At 38.9% G+C, this 22591-nt stretch overlaps 3 protein-coding genes across 4 annotated transcripts; 2 read left to right on the plus strand and 1 right to left on the minus strand.

Moving 5' to 3' along the window:
• The first annotated feature begins 2255 nt into the window (after positions 1 to 2255).
• On the plus strand, positions 2256 to 5651 carry ucp1 (uncoupling protein 1). Its single transcript, XM_044190559.1, has 7 exons — positions 2256 to 2417; positions 2631 to 2767; positions 3091 to 3289; positions 4041 to 4238; positions 4332 to 4433; positions 4763 to 4943; positions 5092 to 5651. The coding sequence occupies exons 2-7, from the start codon at positions 2642 to 2644 to the stop codon at positions 5225 to 5227; spliced, it is 942 nt and encodes a 313-aa protein (XP_044046494.1). The 5' UTR covers positions 2256 to 2417; positions 2631 to 2641; the 3' UTR covers positions 5228 to 5651.
• An 86-nt stretch (positions 5652 to 5737) lies between these two features.
• Positions 5738 to 13339, minus strand: elmod2 (ELMO/CED-12 domain containing 2). Its single transcript, XM_044190560.1, has 9 exons — positions 13037 to 13339; positions 11028 to 11175; positions 10911 to 10939; positions 9712 to 9809; positions 9449 to 9578; positions 8813 to 8946; positions 7144 to 7212; positions 6785 to 6918; positions 5738 to 6626 (listed from the first exon to the last, which is right to left on the minus strand). Exons 2-9 carry the CDS (start codon positions 11170 to 11172, stop codon positions 6469 to 6471), a joined length of 897 nt encoding a protein of 298 aa, XP_044046495.1. The 5' UTR covers positions 11173 to 11175; positions 13037 to 13339; the 3' UTR covers positions 5738 to 6468.
• Positions 13340 to 15332: 1993 nt separating this feature from the next.
• On the plus strand, positions 15333 to 21166 carry gprin3b (GPRIN family member 3b). 2 transcript variants are annotated; one of them, XM_044190906.1, is made up of 2 exons: positions 15333 to 16034; positions 18225 to 21166. In XM_044190906.1, exon 2 carries the CDS (start codon positions 18311 to 18313, stop codon positions 20534 to 20536), a length of 2226 nt encoding a protein of 741 aa, XP_044046841.1. In that variant the 5' UTR covers positions 15333 to 16034; positions 18225 to 18310; the 3' UTR covers positions 20537 to 21166. The 2 variants fall into 2 exon arrangements, with proteins under 2 accessions (XP_044046841.1, XP_044046842.1); XM_044190907.1 differs by lacking the exon at positions 15333 to 16034 and adding an exon at positions 16775 to 16998.
• Positions 21167 to 22591: the final 1425 nt, after the last annotated feature.

Consider the following 22591-nt stretch of genomic DNA (forward strand, 5'->3'; position numbering starts at 1 on the left):
TCTCCTCACGGTCCGCTAGCTGTCCACTCTGTGTGTGCGCTGAAAAAAACTCCAGTGTTTGTACACAGCTCTGGCTCTGTAAATGGGAAATAAATAAAGCGGCTCGGACCGAGCCACACAACACTATTCCAACCATGATTTGTGTGTCAGGTCACCTTAAATGACTTGCCCACGGACATTAAGCTTACTTTCTAGTTTGCCGAGATATACTCGTTGAGATGTTTGCTATAGTAGCAGGAGAGTTGTGAGTATTGCTGTCTGGAGCTGTTTTGCTGGCTCTGGGAAACCGTCTTGTCCTCTCTGGCTGTGCAGCAACTGTAGCGACAGTTTGCAAAGCCACAACCTAGCTAACATTACTTATATTACTTGCTGTGTCGTTGTTCACTCTGTGTCATGGTATTGGATTTCTCCAGAATTTCATACCCCACCATTCAAGTAAAATCTTGAATGCAGGACCTTTACTTGTAACAGTATTTTAACACTCTAGTATTATTACTTTTACTTTAGTAAAGCATCTGAATACTTCGTCCACCACTGATCTAGTAAAACTGGAGTATTAATACAGCAACATGTTTATTGTGAAAACACATGCACATAGAGTATATCTTGTCCAGGTGCTGAGCTAAAAAAAACTGAATTCTTTCTCCCAGAGGACTGACAACACTGTCATCTGCTCCTGTTAAAAAAATGTCGTTGAAACATTGCACTTTCTTAATGTGTTAGAGGAAATGATAATAATGAGAGTCCTTTGAGAGAAAGAATACAGCAACATGCGCCCTGAAGACAACTGTATTAAACCTCAGATGGTTACAGGGCCTCTCTTTCTCTCTCTGCAGACCAAACACACTGGGGTTGTGGCTCAGGTTAACCAATCACAGCAAAGTGAGCTCATTTAAAACTAGGCTTTCTGCAGACTGAAAACAGACCCCTCAGACACATGGCAAAGCTATAAATGATTAATCCATCAGAAATAATGTTATACCAGGATACATGAAATATTGCTTATATCTCCTCTGGGGTCCACCAGGTCGTCTAACAAATATGGCTCTTTGAGTTTTGATTTCTAATAGTTTATAGATTACATCTTTGGGGAGAACATTATGACACTAACATTTATGGGAAATAAGAAGCTTGAGCCTTTTGTTTTAGTCTTGTGTTTTTTTAGTTATTATACACTCAAGTTGCCAATTTATTAGGTACACCTAGCTAAAACTAATACAGTCTAATACAACAGTCCTGCTATAAATCCTTCATTCATGAAGGTTATAATGTTCAGTTTTTGTGCAAACTGTTTTAGAGAGGTGTTGATTCAACATTTAAGACTGTACTTTGTAGGGCTGTTGAACTGTATTAGAAAAATATTGAAACACCTCTCAATATAACGCATTAAAACTCAAAATACAAAAAACTACATCCTCCACAATGACCATTAATTTCCATACTGTTTGAGAAGCTACATAGGTTAGATTTATCAAGGTATTATGAAACAGACACCATCACTGCCAAACTGCTGAACACGGTGTGACGCAAAGTTCTTATCTGCTCCACAGTGAACTTCAGTCACTAGTTTACGTCACTACTCTCCCCGATGCTTTTTTTAAAAAAGGTTGGTGCACTCTTTCTCAAAAGTGTGAAAAGTATCTGTTAATAAGAAATCATAAACAACAGGATATAATATGTTTAATAATATGCAAACAAATGAGCAAATACTGCATGATACAATAACGCTACTACAAAAGTGAAAGGGCAACCTGGTGTGAGGTTTGACTATAAAGGCTCCTGCCATTTAGCCAATCAGCTCCAAACACTTTCTCTGTTGTCAACAAACCTGTTCTGTCATTGGCTGAGAGCAAAGACAAGCCTCCAATTAACCCATCTTTATTATGCTTTATTATGACTGTTGTTAAGTGCAGACACATGGTCTAATGAAGTAAATAATTACTTAATATTAAGTCAGTGACAGACACGGGACAGAAAGAAAATCTGCAAGAAAATCTGAATGTGAACATAGATGTAGTGTTGATTATATTTGAAGGCAAGAAAATGACATTTAGACATATTAATAATAGTTTATAGACAGAAATATAACACAATTTGTATGAAAAGATACTGCAGTCACTGAATAGGCAAGTTAAATAGTTGTTTTTCTGAAATGTGCCTGCACTGTGAGGTAAATTGAACATTGACTTTCTGACAGTCAGTGGACTTTGCTTTGACCCATGCGTACAGGAGTACACAGTAACGCCTCTCTGTAGATGCCATAAAAAAGCCAGCCAGAAGACATATAAGTACAGAGCATAAGATGCATCTTTCCTTTCTGTAGAGTGGGGCCTTTTATGGGTTATAATCTGGCCAATCAAATCCTGCCTGGTAACAAACAACTGAGGATCAAAAGGAACATTTAAATTTTAGACAATGTGAGTATGTTTTTCTTTTTCTTATCAATCTACACTTTGATTATTGGCTCATAAAATATATCATCATCACTAACCTTTCAGTTTAAAGAATGAATGATAAGTACTGTATATGAGGTTAATGTTTATATGGTGGTTTTCTACAAGAGAAGCCTGGCGATTTGTTCTGATTGTGCCTGTGTGTCTCTGTGTGTTTGTGCATACCTTTAACCCCAGTATTAGGAAACATGGTGGGACTTAAACCCTTAGATGTTCCCCCTCCACTGGGGGTGAAGATGGCAAGTGCTGGGGCAGCAGCCTGCATAGCTGACATTGTCACATTTCCTCTGGACACAGCTAAAGTCAGACTACAGGTATCTGTTCAGTATTACTGACAAAGAAAGAAGAAAATCCTTGTTCATTCATCTCCAGTATCATATAACATATTTTCTTCACATTTACTGCAATGCATCTGATATTATGTTGTGATAATGATCTTCAGCTGCTCTAATTTTGGACACTTTGGAACACAGTGTGATGTTGGCAACCATTGACTGAGCAGCTTGACTTTCAACTTTGTACACTTCATTGTCCCTCACACTTCTGCTGCTGCACACTGCACCTTTTAGTCTAAATATTTTCTACTTTTAGTTCTGTAAAGCTGGTTTTAAGCCTTGAGTACAATCTGTGACCCCAGATTCAGGGAGAGAAGACTGCAGTGGAAGGCATCCGTTACAGAGGGGTGTTTGGGACCATCAGCACCATGATCCGAACAGAGGGGCCCAAGTCTGTGTACAACGGGCTGGTAGCAGGGCTGCAGAGACAAGTGTGCTTCGCCTCCATCAGAATCGGCCTCTATGACAATGTCAAAGATTTCTACACTGGTGGCAAAGACAGTAAGTGGTTACTTCTGAAGTACAAGGTTTTCTTTTGAAATTACATATTTCTAAGCTTTCACAAGTCAGACTATCTGTGTAGATTTCAATGTCTGGCTGTCACAAACCAAACCCCTTACATGAAAGATGAATATCAACTCCAGACAAGTTTATTTATAGAGCCCAAAATCACAAATTTGTCTCAGAGGTCTTTACAATCCATACAACATGTCACACTGTCTGTCCTTAGACCCTCGATTCAGATAAGGCGGGGGGGGGGGGCTGAGAAAGAGCAACTGCGGAGGGATCCCTTATCCAGGACTGACAGATGTGCAACAGCTGCTGTATGTACACTATAGACAGAAGTCACAGCAGTAGAATTCTAATATTGGGATACAATAACAACACTAAGTAAATAAGTACACAATTACATAGTCTCCTATGTAATATAAAGTAAATATTAGGTGTAATAAGAGTTTCAGGCATGTATGAAGATCTGAGGGCAGTGACACTAATTGATGTTTTAATTGAGAATTAAGATGGCTTTTTTAGTTTTGCTGATAGCAGGTGTTAAAATATATATATATATATATATATATATAAATATATATATATATGAGAGAGAGAGAGAGAGAGAGAGAGAGAGAGAGAGAGAGAGAGAGAGAGAGAGAGAGAGAGAGAGAGAGAGAGAGAGTAAAACTCAAGTACCTCAAAACTGTACTTAATTACAGTAATTGAGTAAATGTACTGAGTTATATCCCTCCTTCTCCAGACCCTGGTGTACTGGTACGTATCCTGGCTGGCTGCACTACAGGTGCCATGGCAGTGTCCTTTGCACAACCTACTGATGTGGTCAAGGTTCGATTCCAAGCCCAGATGAACCTGAATGGTGTGGCTCGTCGCTACAGTGGCACTCTGCAGGCCTATAAACACATCTTCCAGAATGAGGGCATTCGTGGACTCTGGAAAGGTGCCATTTAGGAAGCATGCTTTAAAAATAAGTTACTCTTTTGTGTCTCAGAAATGATTTGGATAAGTTATTATTCTTTTCTGGTTTCTTCAGGCACACTACCCAACATCACAAGAAACGCGCTAGTCAACTGCACAGAGCTGGTCACATACGACCTGATCAAGGAGGCCATCCTTAGACACAAACTGATGTCAGGTGAGTGGGAGAGCTCATGCATGTGTGTCTGGGCTACAGTAACACACACACACACAGCTGATTGGACTGAAATCTACACAACCTCTCACCCCTTTCAACTCCACCACAGCTGATAACAGCACACATGCTGGTACAGAACATAGTGTATTTTCCCTTCACAGTGCTGTAAATACAGTAGTTAATATGACATTTATCTCCATCATTTATGTTGCTCCATTCACAAGGTTGCATAATCTGCTGATATGCTATACTGCTCGGCTCAGAACAAAGGCCCTCTGGTTGCTCTCATTCATGCTCTTTAGTTGTTTTGTTTCCATCTCTCTCCACAGACAATCTGCCTTGCCACTTTGTATCTGCGTTTGGTGCCGGCTTTGTTACCACGGTGATTGCTTCCCCAGTAGATGTGGTGAAAACTAGATACATGAACTCACCACCAGGCCAGTACAAGAGCGCTATCAACTGCGCCTGGACCATGTTGTCTAAAGAGGGGCCGACGGCTTTCTACAAAGGGTGAGCTCTTCCTCTCTGACTCCAAGCACACACTCATTCGTTTAGGAATATTTGTGATAAAAATGTTTCAGCAATGCTACATTTGTGGACCTATTTTAGCTTTCATTCTTCACTACAAACCTCTAACCTCTTTTTTTGTTTCTTGTAGATTTGTGCCCTCGTTTCTAAGGTTGGGATCGTGGAATGTTGTGATGTTCGTCTCATTCGAACAAATCAAGAGAGCCATGATGGTCACAAAGAAGAGGATTGACGACAGAAATCGAGATTCCTGTTTCAAAGTTTGACTGAAAAACCTGATGCACCACTGGGTTGGAACATCGCTGGAGAAACCTAATGAATATCAATTCACATTTTAGTTTTATTCTATTTGTCCTATTGCGACAAAGAAGAAAATCCTTTGTTGAAAAAGGAATATTGGACAATCTACCTTCTATTTTGACTATATGTTGAACTGATGTGTAAAAGAAATGCAGTTGTATCTTTATATTTATAATTTTTCATAATGAATCCATTCCAAATTTAATCGGAGATAATGGTGCTAACACTAGGTTGTGATAACCACCTTTGGGAGGGTTGAGTTTGCACTTTAAGACGTGTAATTCTAAATCTTCCAATTATATATTTTAGGCAGCTTAAACCAGTACACCTTTATATGGGAAATAATACTGGTACCCATAATAAATTCAACAGGTTTATGTAAACCCTAAATATTTGACTATTATTATTATATTTGACTTGTTTTACACTGTGCCTGCTAATTAACTTCTGCTATCACTTCCACCACATGAAACACATTTCAAAACATCAATGTGTATTTATTAACTTTGAGTAAGATGTGTTAATCATTACATACCTTCCTCAAAAGCAAATCACTCCATAAAAATAAAATAAAAGGTAAAAATGCAGTATCAGTCTTCAGACATACAAAGTTATGAAAATGGAGGCAAACAACCATTTTATCACCTATATAACAGAATACAGATGACATCAATGGGGACACATTAAAATGTGCACACATTTTTTCCTTACATGAAGTTTTAGCCACGGTCTCCGGATAATAAAAATCAAATTCCTGAGCGGGACAACTGTGAGAACACATAAGTCTTGTTTACATAAATACAAACAAGGCAGCTAGAAACATGGTAGTTAATCACCATTTTTCAATAACTGCAACAATTTGGCTGCTTGCTCACTAAAAGTGCTTTAACCCTTACAAAAGAAAGACCTATTATCACGCAGCAGCAGCTCTCGTTTCCCCTTTTTTAACCCTGGAATGCTCATTTTTGAGGTATAGGGTGTTAGATTTGTGCTCTATTTTAAAACCCTACTGTGATGAGATGAACAGAGCATGACTAATGAATCACAAAGCCAAATATAGAGGATTTATTTGTTAGAATTTTTGAGGAATATAAGTGACCGACAATGTTTTTAATGTTCAGCAATGCTCATGCTTCTTGCCTTCTTCTACCTGATCAAACAATGTCAGGAGCCATGGAGAGGTCACTGGGAATATTTCTGAATAATTTTAGTTTTTAGAACGGACCGTCAATGTGAGGGATACATTGGGGTCCTGTAGATGTGTCTTGACTATGCTATGGAATTTTTCTCGGTACTGATTGAACTGCATGATGCTTTCTGGTTCTTCTGCCACCCAGAATTTATCAAATTCATATGCCAGATAACCTAGAAGGGAAGAAACACACATTTTAGAGAATTCTTTATGAAAACAGCCAACAAAATTTCACTTTCTATTAGAAAAATTTGTTTTGTATTTTTCTAGCAGATGGAAAGAATCAGAGATGTTAAAGAATAGAAAAATTATGTGATTTTTTTGTACTCACAGTATAGCTGATGAAAGTGCCGGAGCTCAGGTGTGCCCAGTACTGTATTGTAGAAATGGGGTTTCAAAGCACCACTCTTCAGGAGGCTGTAGGCCATCTCTGTCAAGTTGATCCCAACTATGGCATACGAATACCTAAAATACGAGGAATACAAAATTAGCAGTTAGCAAGTGCATGCCAAACGTGACACATGGAAAGCATGGTGAACCCTATGAACTGTAGCAAAGTGATTTGATTCTATTTCTGGCAGGTCTGGTAGTATGCAATAATGTAATGGCTTTAGGAAGATCAAACTTTTGACACAATACTGACTGAAAATATGCAGATGCTAATACTGTACATGTCTGAATGTCTCTTACCCTAGTTTAGGATGGTTTGCGTGAGACAACACCTGACGAGCCTCCTCTGTGTAGTTTTCACTGAAAAAACTGTAACAGAGTAAAAACATTTCAGAATAATTATTGTTTACTGTAAGACAGCCCTAACTTTGCTTATACTTGCTGGTTTATTCTGGAGGTGAGATCATGTTCACCACTAATCTTGTACTCGTTGGCAATAATCACAATAATTTAAAGGGGAACTCCACCGATTTTACACATCAAAGTCGGTTTACCGGTCTTGAAGAGTACAACTGCATTTGTGAAAAAAAGTTGTATAAAGCCTTCTGTGGCTGCAGAGGGAGCTGCATGAAGGCTGATAAATTGCCTGCAACGTCAGTTGGGGCTGAAGACTACAAGTCTGAAAACAAGTGAGCCTATCAGATCTCTGTAGCTCGCTCCTTATCTCTGCTTGAGGCTAGCAACTTGAGGCTACATTAGCTGCTACTAGCATAACACACCCGATCTCCTACCGAACTGTTGGCAGTCGAGTTGCATTGTGGGTAATTGCGCCAGATTTTGACAAGGAAGAAGAATGCATGGAATAAAAAGGAAGATATCTCTTTTTTAAAAACTGTCCATCGTGAGTCCAACAATGAGTGCAATGCTAAATTGGTGGAGTACTAAATAAATGTATGTTTATCTGTGTGGGTAGTATATACTCTAATGATCCAACAAAGGCACAATTGTCACCTTGTGGAAGCTTTGTAGTGTATGAAGTGCTCAGTGTTTTGATATGGTCTTAGCTATAACAGCCTCTTGTAATACCCATTAGGGGTTTGATAATTCCACAGTCTGTTTTTCCATCGAGAAGACTCAAGAGGATAATGTACTTCTTTCTCTGTATGACTTTCATTTGTTTGACAAGTGACAGTATGTTACAATATAGGCTACTAGAGTGTGAGATGGAAGACGAGGCGTAAACACACATGCATGGTAAGCCTCACTGTATATATGCCTGGTTTAATTATTAGACACAGATCCTACAGTACAATGTTTGAAAATGCTGATTTTTCCAAGTGTATGGTTCCTAAATATGGCGCTGATTATGTGAAATCATCTAAACAAAGAAAACAGGGGGTGCTGTGAATATGCATTGGGATGCTTATGAGTTTTAACGTCCATTATAGTGATAAAAACACATGTAATAACCCTTGCTGCAGTTTTGCTTGGTGGTTTTATGTAGGATGCAAGCTTGTACAAGTCCAGCTGACTGTGTGGATTTCCTTGTCAACTGATTAGCATTTTCAGGCTTTTATTGACACAGCTGGGAAATAATTTTTGCTTGCTTGGTCAGCTTTCTGCATCTGTGCTGCGTTTCACTCTTTCCTTATGTTTTGTTGCTTTTATTAGTTTTATTGATTTTAATAAACCATTATTTATTCTGCTTTGCAGCCAGTCAAGTCAGGTAAGACTGCCCAGAAGAAGCTAGAACAATAACTTTACAGTAAAGTTTACAGAAAACTGATGAAATATGATGTGAATGAATCTATGTCAAAAAGGTATTTCCATCATAGATACAATAAATGGTAATTAGTGTTCTTGTATTTTAGCACAGAAGCCCGTAGATGGTAATGGTCTTAATCGTCAGTCCTGATATTATCTCTTTATAACTTAATAAATGTCTCATTGCTATTCAATGAGGACTCACACAAGGTTGAATAGGCCCAGCATGCCCATTCCTCTGAAGTCAGTCTTGGGGTCATCTCCTTGGAATCCAATGTCTCCCCATTGTTTGGTTATCCTGGACTCCAGTTTGAGTGTTGGCATCAACAGGTCCCACAACTGAGAGTACAAATAATTCCAGGGTTACACATTTTAATTGCCACTATACTGAGTTACAGGTACAATGATACCAAATGTGATATTGCACATAACATTTTGGATTCATAATCAATACTTTCTATAATGTAATCTAAATCATGGTATTTTATTGTGTCTGACTCGATTAAATTTCACAAAAATTTATAAATGTGGTTTCTCTCTCCTCAATGTGTCTATGTTAACATGGCACAAAGGCTGTTCCAAAATGCCACTGAAGTGTAAAAATATTTTGGTGGCTCACCATGTTCAGATCTTATCTGAGATGTACTGTAATACTGATGTAATACTCTCATGTAACTCTCATGACCCACAAAGGGTTGACCAAAAAAAAAAAAAAAAAAAGCATGGACATATGTATACTTTCGACATATACTTATTTGTTCGGTGGAACAGTAACCATGCAGCTAAAACATATACAGCAACTGCTTTACTAATCTACGCATGCAGAAGCAGGAACACACACCTTCAACAACATGGCCTCGTGTTCTTGGTTCTCCGAGTTGAAGACTTCCTTTCTCAAGTCTTCCACAGATGTATACAGGCTGCTGTGTCCTGTAATCTGTAACAGACAGATGTGTAGGCTTTCCTTAAACCTAGAAAGGTAGGGAGATTAAACAAATAATTAATATGTTGATTCAAAAATTACACTCAACTAAATATGGAATGGAAATAAAAGAATTGCTGGTGACAAGCAACCTCAAAATAACAGAGAAGAAGTAACCTTACAGTGGATCTTTCTGGGGTTTGACATTCTTCACTTTCATAATTTGATCCACACAGTGATCTAATTTATCCTTGTTGGTTTCCAAAGCTCCTCTTAAAACCTACAGAGGAAGAAAGCACAGGAGAGCAGGGGCTAGTCACAGAAAAGTAATGATACAGTGAGCTACCAGACAGAAAATTGGCACAGTGGCTGCTATATAATCTACTGTATACTGTGAACCACAGTCGAAATACCTTTCAAAGTCAACCTCAGACACAATGACGAAGATGACCAAGCACTTCTGTTTCTACACTGAATGGACTGTTGATCAGAAAATGCTTAACTAGCTATAATCACAAATGACAAGTAGAGTCAATTCATCTAAGCTTGGCAAGTTTGAAAGATAAGGACTGATTAAGCTCACATGATATGTCTTTATTGGAGTTCACACATACAACAGCATAACAGATAATGAAGAGGTCAGTAGTTAAGTAAGGGGTGTTCCCTTTACACATAGGAACAGTGGGAACAAATAGTTTAAACATTACAGCTGATTAATCACACTTCAATCTCTCATCTGCTGCAGTTAGATTATTGTCCAGATCTAAAAAAGGGCATCACATTACCCCAATCCTGGCGTCTTGACACTGGCTCCCTACACATTCTGTTTGTCTATGTGTAGTCTACGATTATATATTATTTCCTTTCCTCTGTTTCTTTTTCTTGTGTTTTGTAAGGGTTAAGCACTTTTGTACATCTGCAACTAATAATTATTTCCATTATAAATGAACCTATCAAGTTTTTTTTCATTCTGATTTTGTCCAACATTAAAAAAAAAAAAGCACCCTAAAAAGACACTTAATTTGCAATGACATTAAAACTAATTCAGGCAAGCAAATCCTCAATTTTCAGAAGCCTTTTTTTACTGACAAAGAACTATGATTATGAATAGATTATTAAAATGATTATAGATCATTTTGCTGTTGTTCAGCAAGTTTGTGCTAAAGTTATTATGTGTCTTTATATAAAGCTATATAAAGAAACTTTAACTTGAACATAAAATAATAGAAATAGTTATATTGAAAGCTATTTTTAAACCACAACTACTGAAGCTGAGCCTGGAAATTGCCCAGGAGTGATCCTGGCTATCAGAAACAAAACTACCCCTATAATCCATAACCTACTAAAAACTGACAGTTAACAAAAGGTAACATTTTCTTACCTTGTTCTTTGATGATCGGAGAGAGTATTCTACAATAGGACATAAGAGGCAGATTAATATAATATATATGTACACTGAGCAAGAAAAGTAGACCAGATTTAGAATTATTTAATTCACCTGCTTTCGTTGTCCTTGCTGCCCCAGGCTTGTATCCGGAGCATATTCTCTGCAGCTCACATTTCCCTGTGGCCTGTCTGATGAGCCACTTCAGCCAGTATCTCAGGAAGGATGTGTAGACATACTGCCAGATATACCCCAGCATTTTCTAGAACATGGATAGAGAAAAGACATCGGCCACTTGAAAGATTCAAGCAGAAAAAGCTAACAGTCTAATACACATTTTTGACATTTGTCTGATAAGCCACTTTGTTAACAGTGAATGCCTGAAATTGGTGCTTGACTCAGCTCGCCAGCGATGATAGATGGTCCTGCATCAGGGGTTATTGGCAGCCGTTCGATTTTTATTCTAGAGTGCAAGAAATGTCCTGGCAAGCTATGAATCAGCAAACCAATTAGCAGTATAAAGTATAAGTTAACATGTGATCAAAGCCAATGAATACTTGAACACTCATGCAAGGTGACCGTTATAAATACCTACTGACAGCAGTGAAGGAAGTACTTAGTAAAAGTACTACTACCACTATGTAAAAATACTCAAGTAAAAGTCAACAAATTTCATTTAAGTCGTCAAATTTCAAAATTCGGTTTTATTGACACAACCATATTCAGATACAGTATTACTATTATCAACAAAATGTACTTAAAGTATTAAAAGTACTCATTGTTATATATTATAATTATTAGTGCATGAGAGTAGTATTTTAATATTGTGGCTGTTTAAGCTAGAGCTAATTTTTTTAGGGCTGCATCTAATGATTATTTTCATTATGGATTAATCTGCTGATTTTTTTTTTGATTAATGAATTAATCATTTGGTCTATACAACATCAGAAAACAAAAACAAAAAATATCCATCACAATTTCCTAGAGCCCAGGTTGATGTCATCAGATGTTTTGTACAAGCGACAAAACCCAAAAATATTCAATTTACTATAATGCAAGACAAGGAAAGGCAACAAATCCTCACATCTAAGAAGCTGGAACCATCAAATGTTCGGCATGTTTGCTTGAAAAGTGACCTAAACGATTAATCGATGTCCAAAATAGTTGCCGATTCATTTTCTGTCCCTCAACTAGTCTATTGACTAATTGTTGCAGCTCTAAATGCTATCTACTTGTTATGCAGTTGGGCATTTTGACCTATAACAAGGCAACATATTTAACCTGCTGATCATATGTTTTGTATGTAAAATATGAATCTGAAAAGTAACTAGTAACTAAGCTGTAGTGGAGTAAAAAAAAAACAATATTTTTTTTATCTTAAATGTAAGTTAGTGGAGCATAAGTACAAAGTAGCCTGTAAATGTAAATACTCAAGTAAAGTACATCTACATCTAAACTGCATTTAAGTATAGTGCTTGAGTAAATGGACTTAATTACTTTCCACGACTGCCTAACGATACTCCACTTTTTTTTTATTATGAATAGGACTGAAACACTAGTCTGTCTGTGTCATGATGACAATGGCAACTGTTCGGAGCACTTGAAACAATATTCTGCGTTTAAAACCGGAGTAATTCATTATTCAATATATGTTACGATCGGCTGACTATTAAAATACAAATATATAACCTACAACAACACGGGATCATGTTATTGTGAAAAGGACAGCTAACGGAAAAAGGCTAGCGACCTATCGAACAGCCAAAACAATAGCACTGTAATAGCTAGCATTAACGCTAATGCTAACTTCAGACAAACGTGACCTTTCAGTTTATGTTGAGCTACAACGATTCGGCGAGTTTAGTGGCGCTTTAGCAAGCAATCTGACCACTGCATGCTAATGTTAGCGAACTGCTAGCCAGTTACCTCTGATTTTAATAAACTAACTAAGCTAACTAGCTTCGAAAGTCACAGATGACAGTTAACCGGTTCAGACAACAGGTTGTCATTGTATTCGCAGAACTGTTAGCTAGTTAGCTATGTTAACCTAGATTAGGTTGCGTCGCAAGCATTGATGTGCTTGATAGTACTTAGGACGAGCAAGAAACTGAAGTTAATCTTACCCGACTGTCGCAGAGACAATGTTGCCAGACAAATATATACCCAAACTTATCTTCACTTCCAAGCTATCAGCCGTGTGGTAAGGTTAGCGACGTTTCTCTTGACAACAGTCTGGCTCTGATGCGTTCAAGTTCCGTTCCAGTGCTAGCAATAACACGCACCTAGAAAAAAATGAAGATGTTTGGATGACATGCATACTTTCATTTAACCATTACATGTAGATTCTTGAAAAGTTTTTTTAATAGCTAGTGGGTTGCAATTTCTGCCAAAAATGGCGGACACATTCCGAGAAACGTGTATTGAATTTATTGTTAACGCTAATTGACTTGACGTCTTTGAACACAGCACACGCCAGCGTTTCATGACAGTCTACGCTTTCAACGCTGCTGCAGCGCCATCTACTGATCAAACCTTACTGCTGTCTGTACTGGTCTGCACTGCATAGACTATGCTTCACAGCCACAGAGGAATACAGACCACCTATCGTTCAAAATTGTGTATTTTAAGCATTAGCTGGATAGTAGGTATAGATAAGTGGAGTATTAACCCACTGACTCGTCATGACTCAAAGTCCTCAAACCGACACTGAGAGTACCTTTGTTAAAAATGATCATAGTCTGCAGATAAGGTTGGTTTCAGCTAGTATAACCCAGCCTAGCCAAGTATTTGCATTTTCCAATTTAACCACAAGATGATGCCAGATCCACAATATGACTGTGTGTGTTAAATTAAATTGACCAATATATAGATAGGCCAATCATAGTATGCCACTGATATTTTTCTTGAAGTCTCCATTATTCCATAGATACCATTAATATAGAGTTTTACACTTTCTGTGTCATAATGTCTAGCCACTGTTTACACATCTTTATCATTAAATGATGTTCCTGATATTCTCATCAGCTGTGCAACTTTTTCCAAACAAGCTGCACACAAGCCCTCACCCTGAAGCAGAAGACTGGCATATTAACAATGCATGCAGCCTGAGTTGCTCACCAATGGTGCACTTGACTGTAATTAAGTTGCGGTCTACCGTCTCACCTAATCAGTCCCTCTGGGCTTTTAAAGGCAGGAGGTCTATCTCAAACAATTACTGCATTCCAGGAGGAGCTCCTGTCTCAGACCCAGGCTAGCTATATTTGAAAACTGAATCCCCCAGTAACCACTTAAAAATGAGAACAGTCTGAGAGATTAGCCTTTAGGCAAAACTAGGAAGTAGCCTGTAATGCTGATATTAAATCAATTATAACAGCACTAACAGTCATGGCACAAAATCATTTTAATAGCATCACGGGTTAGGTGAAAAATAATCAAACGTGATCACTGAAATTTAATAGAGACTTTGAATGTTGTGCTCTCTCTTGTCCACCTACAGGGTCGTGTCCATGGGGTGGCCAGGGGCTGACATGATTGACAGGATGATCAAACCACCACAATTTCTTAAGTAAAAAAAAACCAAAGCTCGGGTCCTCTGATATGAGTAAGTACAATATTTCTGATTAAACTAACAAGTCCTTCAAATTAATCAAAATAGGTAATTTTTTCAGTGCCTAAAACGACCCATATGAGCGTTTGAAAAAATACCTTGATGATGTTAGCAAGGCAGTCAGTTAAAAGAAAACAGCTTTGACTAGAGGCATTTAAACCAACTACAATTGCTGTCGTTGTTCTTGTCAGGAAAGTCTCGACCAAACACACTGTTTCTTTCCCTAATATGCATGAAATCATTGAGATGTCCTTCTAATTGTGTTTCACGATATGATATTATGGTGTGCATTGAATATCACATCTTTCCTTGAGTTTGTGCTTCTTTATCCTATTCATTTCTTCTTAAACATCCTGTGACCCCTCAGATTTATCTTGTGACCTCTTGGGCATCTCTTGACCTCCAGTTTTTGCCACTGCCCACCTATAACAATTAGTAAGCACACAAAAAGAAAAAGTACATTTTCTCTGCTGTGGTAAAGTAGGAAATGCATATTACTAGTTCACTGAAACTTATTTACAATATCCGGTAATAACTTAGTTTTAATGAGAAGTATTTACTTAAACTTACATTTTTAATGGAATGGAATCAGTGATGTTTATCTTATCTGTTTTAAAACACAATTTGATTACATTTATCATTACAACACCTTTTTATAGCAACTGCTCTGTCCTCCAAAAGGGAGATTTCCAAGTATTTTAATGAGTCATCCCCTAATTGACCAGATATCACATGAAAGTCAGCTAAACTGAAATAACTGCATCTTTGAGTGGTTACTTCATGCCTCGCCTACTATAAATGTGCTGATAATAAAGGTAATTTATTTAGCAGACCACATTTTCAAAATGCAGTTTGTAATGTAAAGGTACCTTATTCTATTCAGAAACATAGCCAGATATTCTTTAATGCACCCCTTCAAACAGACACATACTGCACACAAGACACATGCTTAAGGTCTACTCATAAATCAGTTTCTGAATGATACAAAACGGCACAGCAAAGTAAGCGATCTATCGTCTGCCTTAGGAGACAAATAATAATGCCAGGATCCGAAAGTAATCAGTTTGCAAGTGCAAGTGACGCTTTTATGGATGCCTGCGGCTGATACAGCACTGCCTCCATTCGTATCCTCTCCCCCATTCACCCATTCATCTGGTTTACTCTGCTGCACCACGTTGCCTGCGCTCGAACACTTTAGTCTGGGATGCCACACACCATGAGAGGTCCATTTTGTGGAAGGTCCACTTTTTCTAGGTACGAGGCAAGGCTAAAGGTGGCGTCCATCGGTCGGACAGCGGTGCCTCACTGCGCACGGTCAGTCAGTCAGGACGCTTGAATTTTGCGCTTTGCTGTGTAGGATCGATACGTCTAAGACCCATATTCTGGTGGAAGGCGTGGCTTGGTGTCACCGACACAGGGCTGGTTTTCCATATTCATTTCTAGGGTTTAGCCTCATCTCACTGACACGGACTGAAACGGCACCCCAAGGTACGGGACATAAAGCGCCTTTCAAGGTAAGCCATCCTCCTCTTTTCATTAGACCGTGCTTTCCTTCGTGTCAGATGTTTAAATTGTCCGCAAGGTCATATGAAATCAGGAATATATCAGTATCAGTGGCCTCTGAGGTGTTGGGGTGGGACAGGACTGCAAATGTAGGCTACAGTACATGATTGTGCATCACTTTAATGTGTGTGATGTTTGCATTAATTCACACGCTTCCTGTTATTTCTAAACTGCTGCAGGCAAAACAAAGCCCAGACACCAGGGCGTTTTAATTGTTGAATATCTAATTACAGTCAGGATATGCTTTCCATAAATATTTGCACTTTGACAACAGACACGCAGATGCATTGTGAGAGAACACACACAAATGGGCTGCACCTGTCCATGACCCAAAACAGTAGCCTACTATTCTGCTTTATTCAAGTCACACTCATAAATTATTCTTTCCGGTTACCAGGTACATTAAGATATTATCGTTGAAATGAGAGTGACAGGGATGATCCTCTTTCTTCTTGAGTAATCTACATAAAAACAGTATAAACATCTATTGTTTGCTGTTGTCCCTCCCAAAGAGGAGCAATGTGGAGACTTGAGATGATGCTTGTTGTTGTGACAAAGGAGAATAACTCAAAAGAAGAGGCTGGGTTTAACATTTGTTTTAATGAGATGAACTGCACATTATGCAGAATGGATTATGATCAGTAATGTCACTGAAATGGAAATGGCCAACTTGCTCTCTGTGGACCACTGAATTAACAGTTGGTGGTTCTTCTTCCTCTTTGGATGTAGCCTATAGGCTAAAGTGTTGATCACAGTGCAATTCATTCTGTCTGACTCCGAAGGATCAGATATTTCAGACGTCTGCTGAGTGCTGACACATTACTTGCAGAATTGGCCCAGATGCTTTTACACTTTTAGGAGACAGACTGAGATGGAGTCATTCGTCAGGCCTGGGATGAAGAGATCTGCGAAACTGTAGGTCAATGGCTAGAATTTATACTAGATTTGTTACGGGACAAAAGAGGATCTAAAGACACAAACACCTTTCCTGTTTCACTAATAGCGCCCTGCCAGAAAAAGGAACTTAAACTTAAGATGAGTAACTGTGATTGTTTTCAGGCCACACTTTCAGCATGTTTAGCATTCAGCATTTTGTTTTTAGAAATGTAACTTAATCCTAAATCCTCATGTAAGTGTGCCATTTATAACAGAACACAGTAATAAACATTCAATTAAACTGATATAACTTCAAGATCACAGGGGTTACCCCCCTCTGGGAGCAACAAAAGGGGGTTTGACCAGTTATCTTATACGTGGTATCTCCTTATACCGTAGCACTGATTATTCTGGGTATTGAAATGAGAACTTCAGATGAGAATTGGGTAATACTGCCAAGCAAACACAACTGGCCCTAAGAAACTCTACTGAATGTGGAACACCCACAATTTCTAATCAAAAATATCCTTTATCTGTAAGCACTTTCAGCCTACATATGTCAAAGTCTTATTTCTGTACTTTGCTTACTTTACTTCCAAGTTTGTAAACTTTGCTTTGTTTTAGTCTGACACAGCAGTTTTGCATGCTCTTTAGAGATTACCCCCAGTTATTCTTGTTTTTTTTTGTTTGTTTGTTTTTTTCACAATTGGACCAAGCAGTTTGGATTTGAAATATAGTTAACATCTTTAATGGAAGTTTATAAAACATTCACAATTTAAAAATGATATGTTTCTAGAATTATTTGAATCCTGCATTAAGTGTAAATTCATTTATTTCTCTGTCCTCTTAACTACATTTACAGTAACCAGTCAACATCACAGTACAAATAAATGTAGCTTGTTGAAAAGACATAGTTGCATACACGCCACATTACTATGATTTGGACATAGAGTGTTATTATGATTGTATGTTTAATTTGATCGTTAAGCTTGGAATCACATAAATTAATCTTAATTCAAAGCAGTTGATTAAATTAGGCAAATACGGGTCATTGATTGTTCTAGTGCTTTGCCTTTATTCTGATGCTGATTATTCAAATGCATGTTAATGCCTGTTCAAAGAAACTTTACATAATGCTCACCCAGGCCTAGACTACTATGTGAGCTGGTCTGATTATTTTTTGTCTAAATCAAGATTTAAGTTAATGAAAAGTGAAGCTCAATCATTAAAAACAAACTAAGTCTATGTTTATTTTTCTCCTTTAGGAAACTGCATAAAGTTACTGATATTGTGAATCTGTTTTCATCTTTGGATTACGACAATATTTAAAGACGGAAACAGTGAATCCGGGATGGGAACTAACCCAAAAAGGACAGTGACAGTCCAGATGGTGCCTCAGCTGGCTGTGGTGGACACGCTGGGCAATAAGGAGCCTAATGCCAACTGGGCTAAAGAGCCCAACCTCAAACTCTCTCAGGTTTGTCCAAAACCCACCCTGACATCTCCAGACCACAAACAGGATAATTTATCTCTGACTGCTTCTCTCGCTAACACCATTCCACATACCCAAAAAACAGCTTCCAAGGGAGGTGAACCAGTTAGCAGCACTGTGTCAGACAAACCAGTACCAACTAATGGAAACCAGACAAAATCAGAGCTTGTTACAGGTGGAGACCAACAGATGCCAGACCTGTCTCTAGCAGGCGATGGTGTCGGTGAGGCAGGAGCTGACCAGAGGGATTCTAACGCTAATATGAAAATGTTAAGCCTGGCTGATGAAAAGGATATCAGTAAGGCCAGTGTGTCGTCTGCTCTTTCAGCGTCAAAGGTCGACGTGCAGACCTACGACTGCAGAATAAAAGGGCCAAGTGCAGCAGAGGAGGAGTGTGCAAAGCTCACATCCTTGGCCAAAGCTACAGTACGAGAGGACAGTAACAAAAATGTTTCTCCAAATAATAAAAATCTTAACATTGCCTGTGAATTAAGGCATACAGCATCTGAACCACAACACGATAATAAAGGGAGTATTTCAGCTCCCAAAAACAAGGACACTGCTGTACCACAGAAATCTCAAGAGCCTGATCATATACATGACTGCTCACAAAGCTCTGTCAGTCTGCAAGAGACACCCAAACCTAAGCAAAGCATGGAAACAACTGCAGCTCCACTTAGCTCCAGTACACCTCCACCTCAGAACAAAGATGCAGAGGCCAGGTTTACAAATAAGAATTCAAGTTCAACACATCCAGAGAAAGATTTGCCACCAGTAAAGAAACCAGAAGTCTCCTCAGATAAACATCAGCCAATGTCTTCACAGAAAGACTCCTCCACTCCGCCTCAGGCTATACAAAACATGCCGGCATGTGGGCAGGTGGCTAAGGATGCCGGTCAAACTGACACAGCTGTCTTTGAAGGGCAGCAGCAGCAGCACTGCAAGTTGTACAGGGAGGCTTCAACAATGACTTTATCACTGTCATCCACCCCAGTCAAGCAGTGCAATGATATGGAGGTTCAGGCGGTGGCTAACATGTGCAGCAAGGCTGTGGCAACAAGTCCGAGCCTGCTGCCCTTCGCTGTGACTCGCAGGCTGAGTGGTGGTGCAGTCCCCAGGGAGGAGGCGCAGAGCCTGGCTATAGTCTATCAGGTCGATGGGAGTGTGGGACTACATCAGATGAACATAAGTACTCTATCTGCCTCTACTGATCCGAGGTCAGAGAGAGTCACTGTAGAAGCAGAGATGTGCCCCAACCAAAATGCCGGGGTGGTTTTCCACTCAGAAACTTTGTCCCAGCAGCAAGACAAAAGGCTAGGAGCGAAGCCTAAAGACCCCGGGTCAGCTCTCTGCAACACCCAGCCAGTTTATCAAATCAACATTGAACACAGCAACCACAAGGAGCAAGGGGAGACGGGTAACTCCCAATATAAAACAGGAATTCAGACATCTGCAGTGAAAACAGCCACTGCTGAGGCTCCCTCACTCAAATCAGGAGCACTCCCAGAGACAGCCGGTGCAATCAAGTCTGGATCTGCTGACAGTAACAATGCTGCGCTGTCTCAGGCTGCTGTTACAATCAAGCCCAACCAGGCCCTGCCAACAACAACAACAGCAACAAACACTACATCAAAGTCACATCTAACTAAAAATAAAGCTGGAAGTCCTAAAGTAAAGGCTAAAGCTAAAGGGAAAACCCTGACGAAGGAAACAAAGTCTGGCAAACAGAAAAAAGAACTGGAGAGAAAGGAAGAAGAGGATGACCAGTCGGGGAAGGAGAAAGGAAAGGGCATCCATGATGTCGTCTGGGATGAACAAGGGATGACATGGGAGGTCTACGGCGCTTCTGTGGACCCAGAATCCCTTGGTTTTGCCATTCAGAGCCACTTGCAGTGCAAAATCAAGGAGCAAGAGAGGAAACTGATAGCCCAGACCTCCTTCCGAAAGTCAATCTCTGGTGGCGACTCACCGCAACATGGCAGGAAGAGCAAAAGGAGGCAGCAGAACATTTTCAGGTCAATGCTGCAAAATGTCAGACGGCCCAACTGCTGCGTGCATCCCCCACCCTCCTCCGTCCTCGAGTAGCACAGCACAGAGGTAGCCAATGTCAGACTCCTCCCTTTTCCTAGAGGTCAAAATGTTTGTCCTCCCCTCGTCATGATTGCAATGCCAAGTGAAACATTAATGGGACGACGATCCCTGTAAGTAAGTATACTGGAGTCTTGTAGCATAAAGAGTCAAACTATTTGTGATGTTTGTGATCAAAGAAGGTAGGAAATAGAAATATAAAATGAACAACTTAAGACTTATTTTCTAATAGATAGAAATAGATATTATAAAAAGAGAGAAAACTGTTTTTAAATAACAAAGGCAATAATAGTGAAACGCATGTATATTAGTTACAATGGCAGTTGTATGACCTAAAATGAAGTCCAAACCTTCACAGTAAAAGGCACTGATCATGGGGTAGACATATTACTTACTGTCAGAATATTTGTGCAAATATATTAAACCAACATCTCACTGCATTTGGTGCATTTGGTATATGTATTTGAGGTGTTTTGGGGCCCTATATTTATAAGATTGCTGTATTTTCTTTTCATGCACATTTATTTTTAGTGAGTGATTACGTTGTGCCAAAAGGGACTGTATGCATACATACGCTGTTTAATCTCTGTTCTTCTTTGGTTTTCTATTAAAACAACAAAACCCTAAGTTGAGCTTTACATATTCTTCATTTCTGACCTCTTAGCAAGTACTTAAGCCAGATATAGCATCCCTGTTCTAATGATTTTAAGCTTCTTTTTTGAAGTTTATTCCTTGACAAAAAGGTTTGCACACTATAGGGCTTTACAGCAATTAAAGGTCATAAAAAGAAATAAAAACCTGAATAATAAAAAGATAAATCAGTCAAGCACATCAATAACTCAAAAAGACATAGTGTTTGTGTCCCCTGACATGAGCGAAGTGCACATGTCAGGGGATGAGAGAGCAGCAGGAAACATCAGCGCAGTCCACAGGAGATGTAAGTGACAGACTGCAGCTGAGAGTAAAGGTACAGTAGGTTGTAGACTGCACTTGATAAATTAGTGTCAAGCCTAAAATGAGCAGTTTTAATGTTTTATCTACATTAAACAGAAGAAATTGTCTATTGTCCATAGTTTTTTGTATTGTCTGTAACGGAGACTTGAGTGCTGAGGGGCACATGCAGGAATTATAGCAGCTAATGTAAAGAAATATTAAAGTAATTCTGGTGTAAGAGCAATGTTAGGATACCAAGACTTTCTAAATTGAAGAGAAGATGCCATTAGTCCTGACTTTCAAAAGTGTCATATTGGAGTTTGCAAAATTTCCAACTTGTAAATAGTGTACATGTCAACATCCGAGTTGACATTCAATTAAGACTGGGAAACGGGAAAAGCTCCGACATATCTGACTTGGCGCCTAATAACACAGAAGTGCCTGAAAACCAAAGAAACATGGATGCCTCGTGTCAACCAAAGTCCGTCATTCAAAGTAATTAAAGCCATATTTAATGGATACAGTGTTATATTATCATTGCACAGTATTTTTAACCCTCACACAACCAACTCTAATCATTCAAGTTTGCCTTAAGTTGTCCAATAAAACACGCAAGTTGTTAACATAAGAATCTTTCCCGTCTCTACCATCTGTTCCATATGACGTAAACGTGGCATAAAACCACCAATCAGTTTGAAATTGGGTGGAGCTGTGCTGGAAATGACTGTATGTGATGTCACAAAGCTCTATGTAATAATAAGAACGATAAAGGCCCTAACAGATGCAACAAAACAGACAGGAGAGTGAGGGAGATGCCAATCAAGCACAGTCTGTCATCAGGCAACATGAGTGAAAACACCTGTACGTGTGGACAATGCTGTAGGGGCTTTTAATCAAATTAAATCAATTATTTTGATAATTGATTCATCATTTAGGTCATTGTTCAAGCCAACATGCCAAACATTTGATAGTTCCAGCTTCTCAAATGTGAGGATTTGTTGCCTTGTCTTACATTATAGTAAATTGAATATTTTGGGGTTGTTGGTTGGCTGTTGTATGTAGTATAATCCAAACAATTAATTGATTCATCAAACAAAATCAGCAGATTAATCAATAATG

The sequence above is a fragment of the Siniperca chuatsi genome, linkage group LG3 (genome assembly GCF_020085105.1).
Source record: "Siniperca chuatsi isolate FFG_IHB_CAS linkage group LG3, ASM2008510v1, whole genome shotgun sequence".
NCBI lineage: Eukaryota > Metazoa > Chordata > Actinopteri > Centrarchiformes > Sinipercidae > Siniperca > Siniperca chuatsi.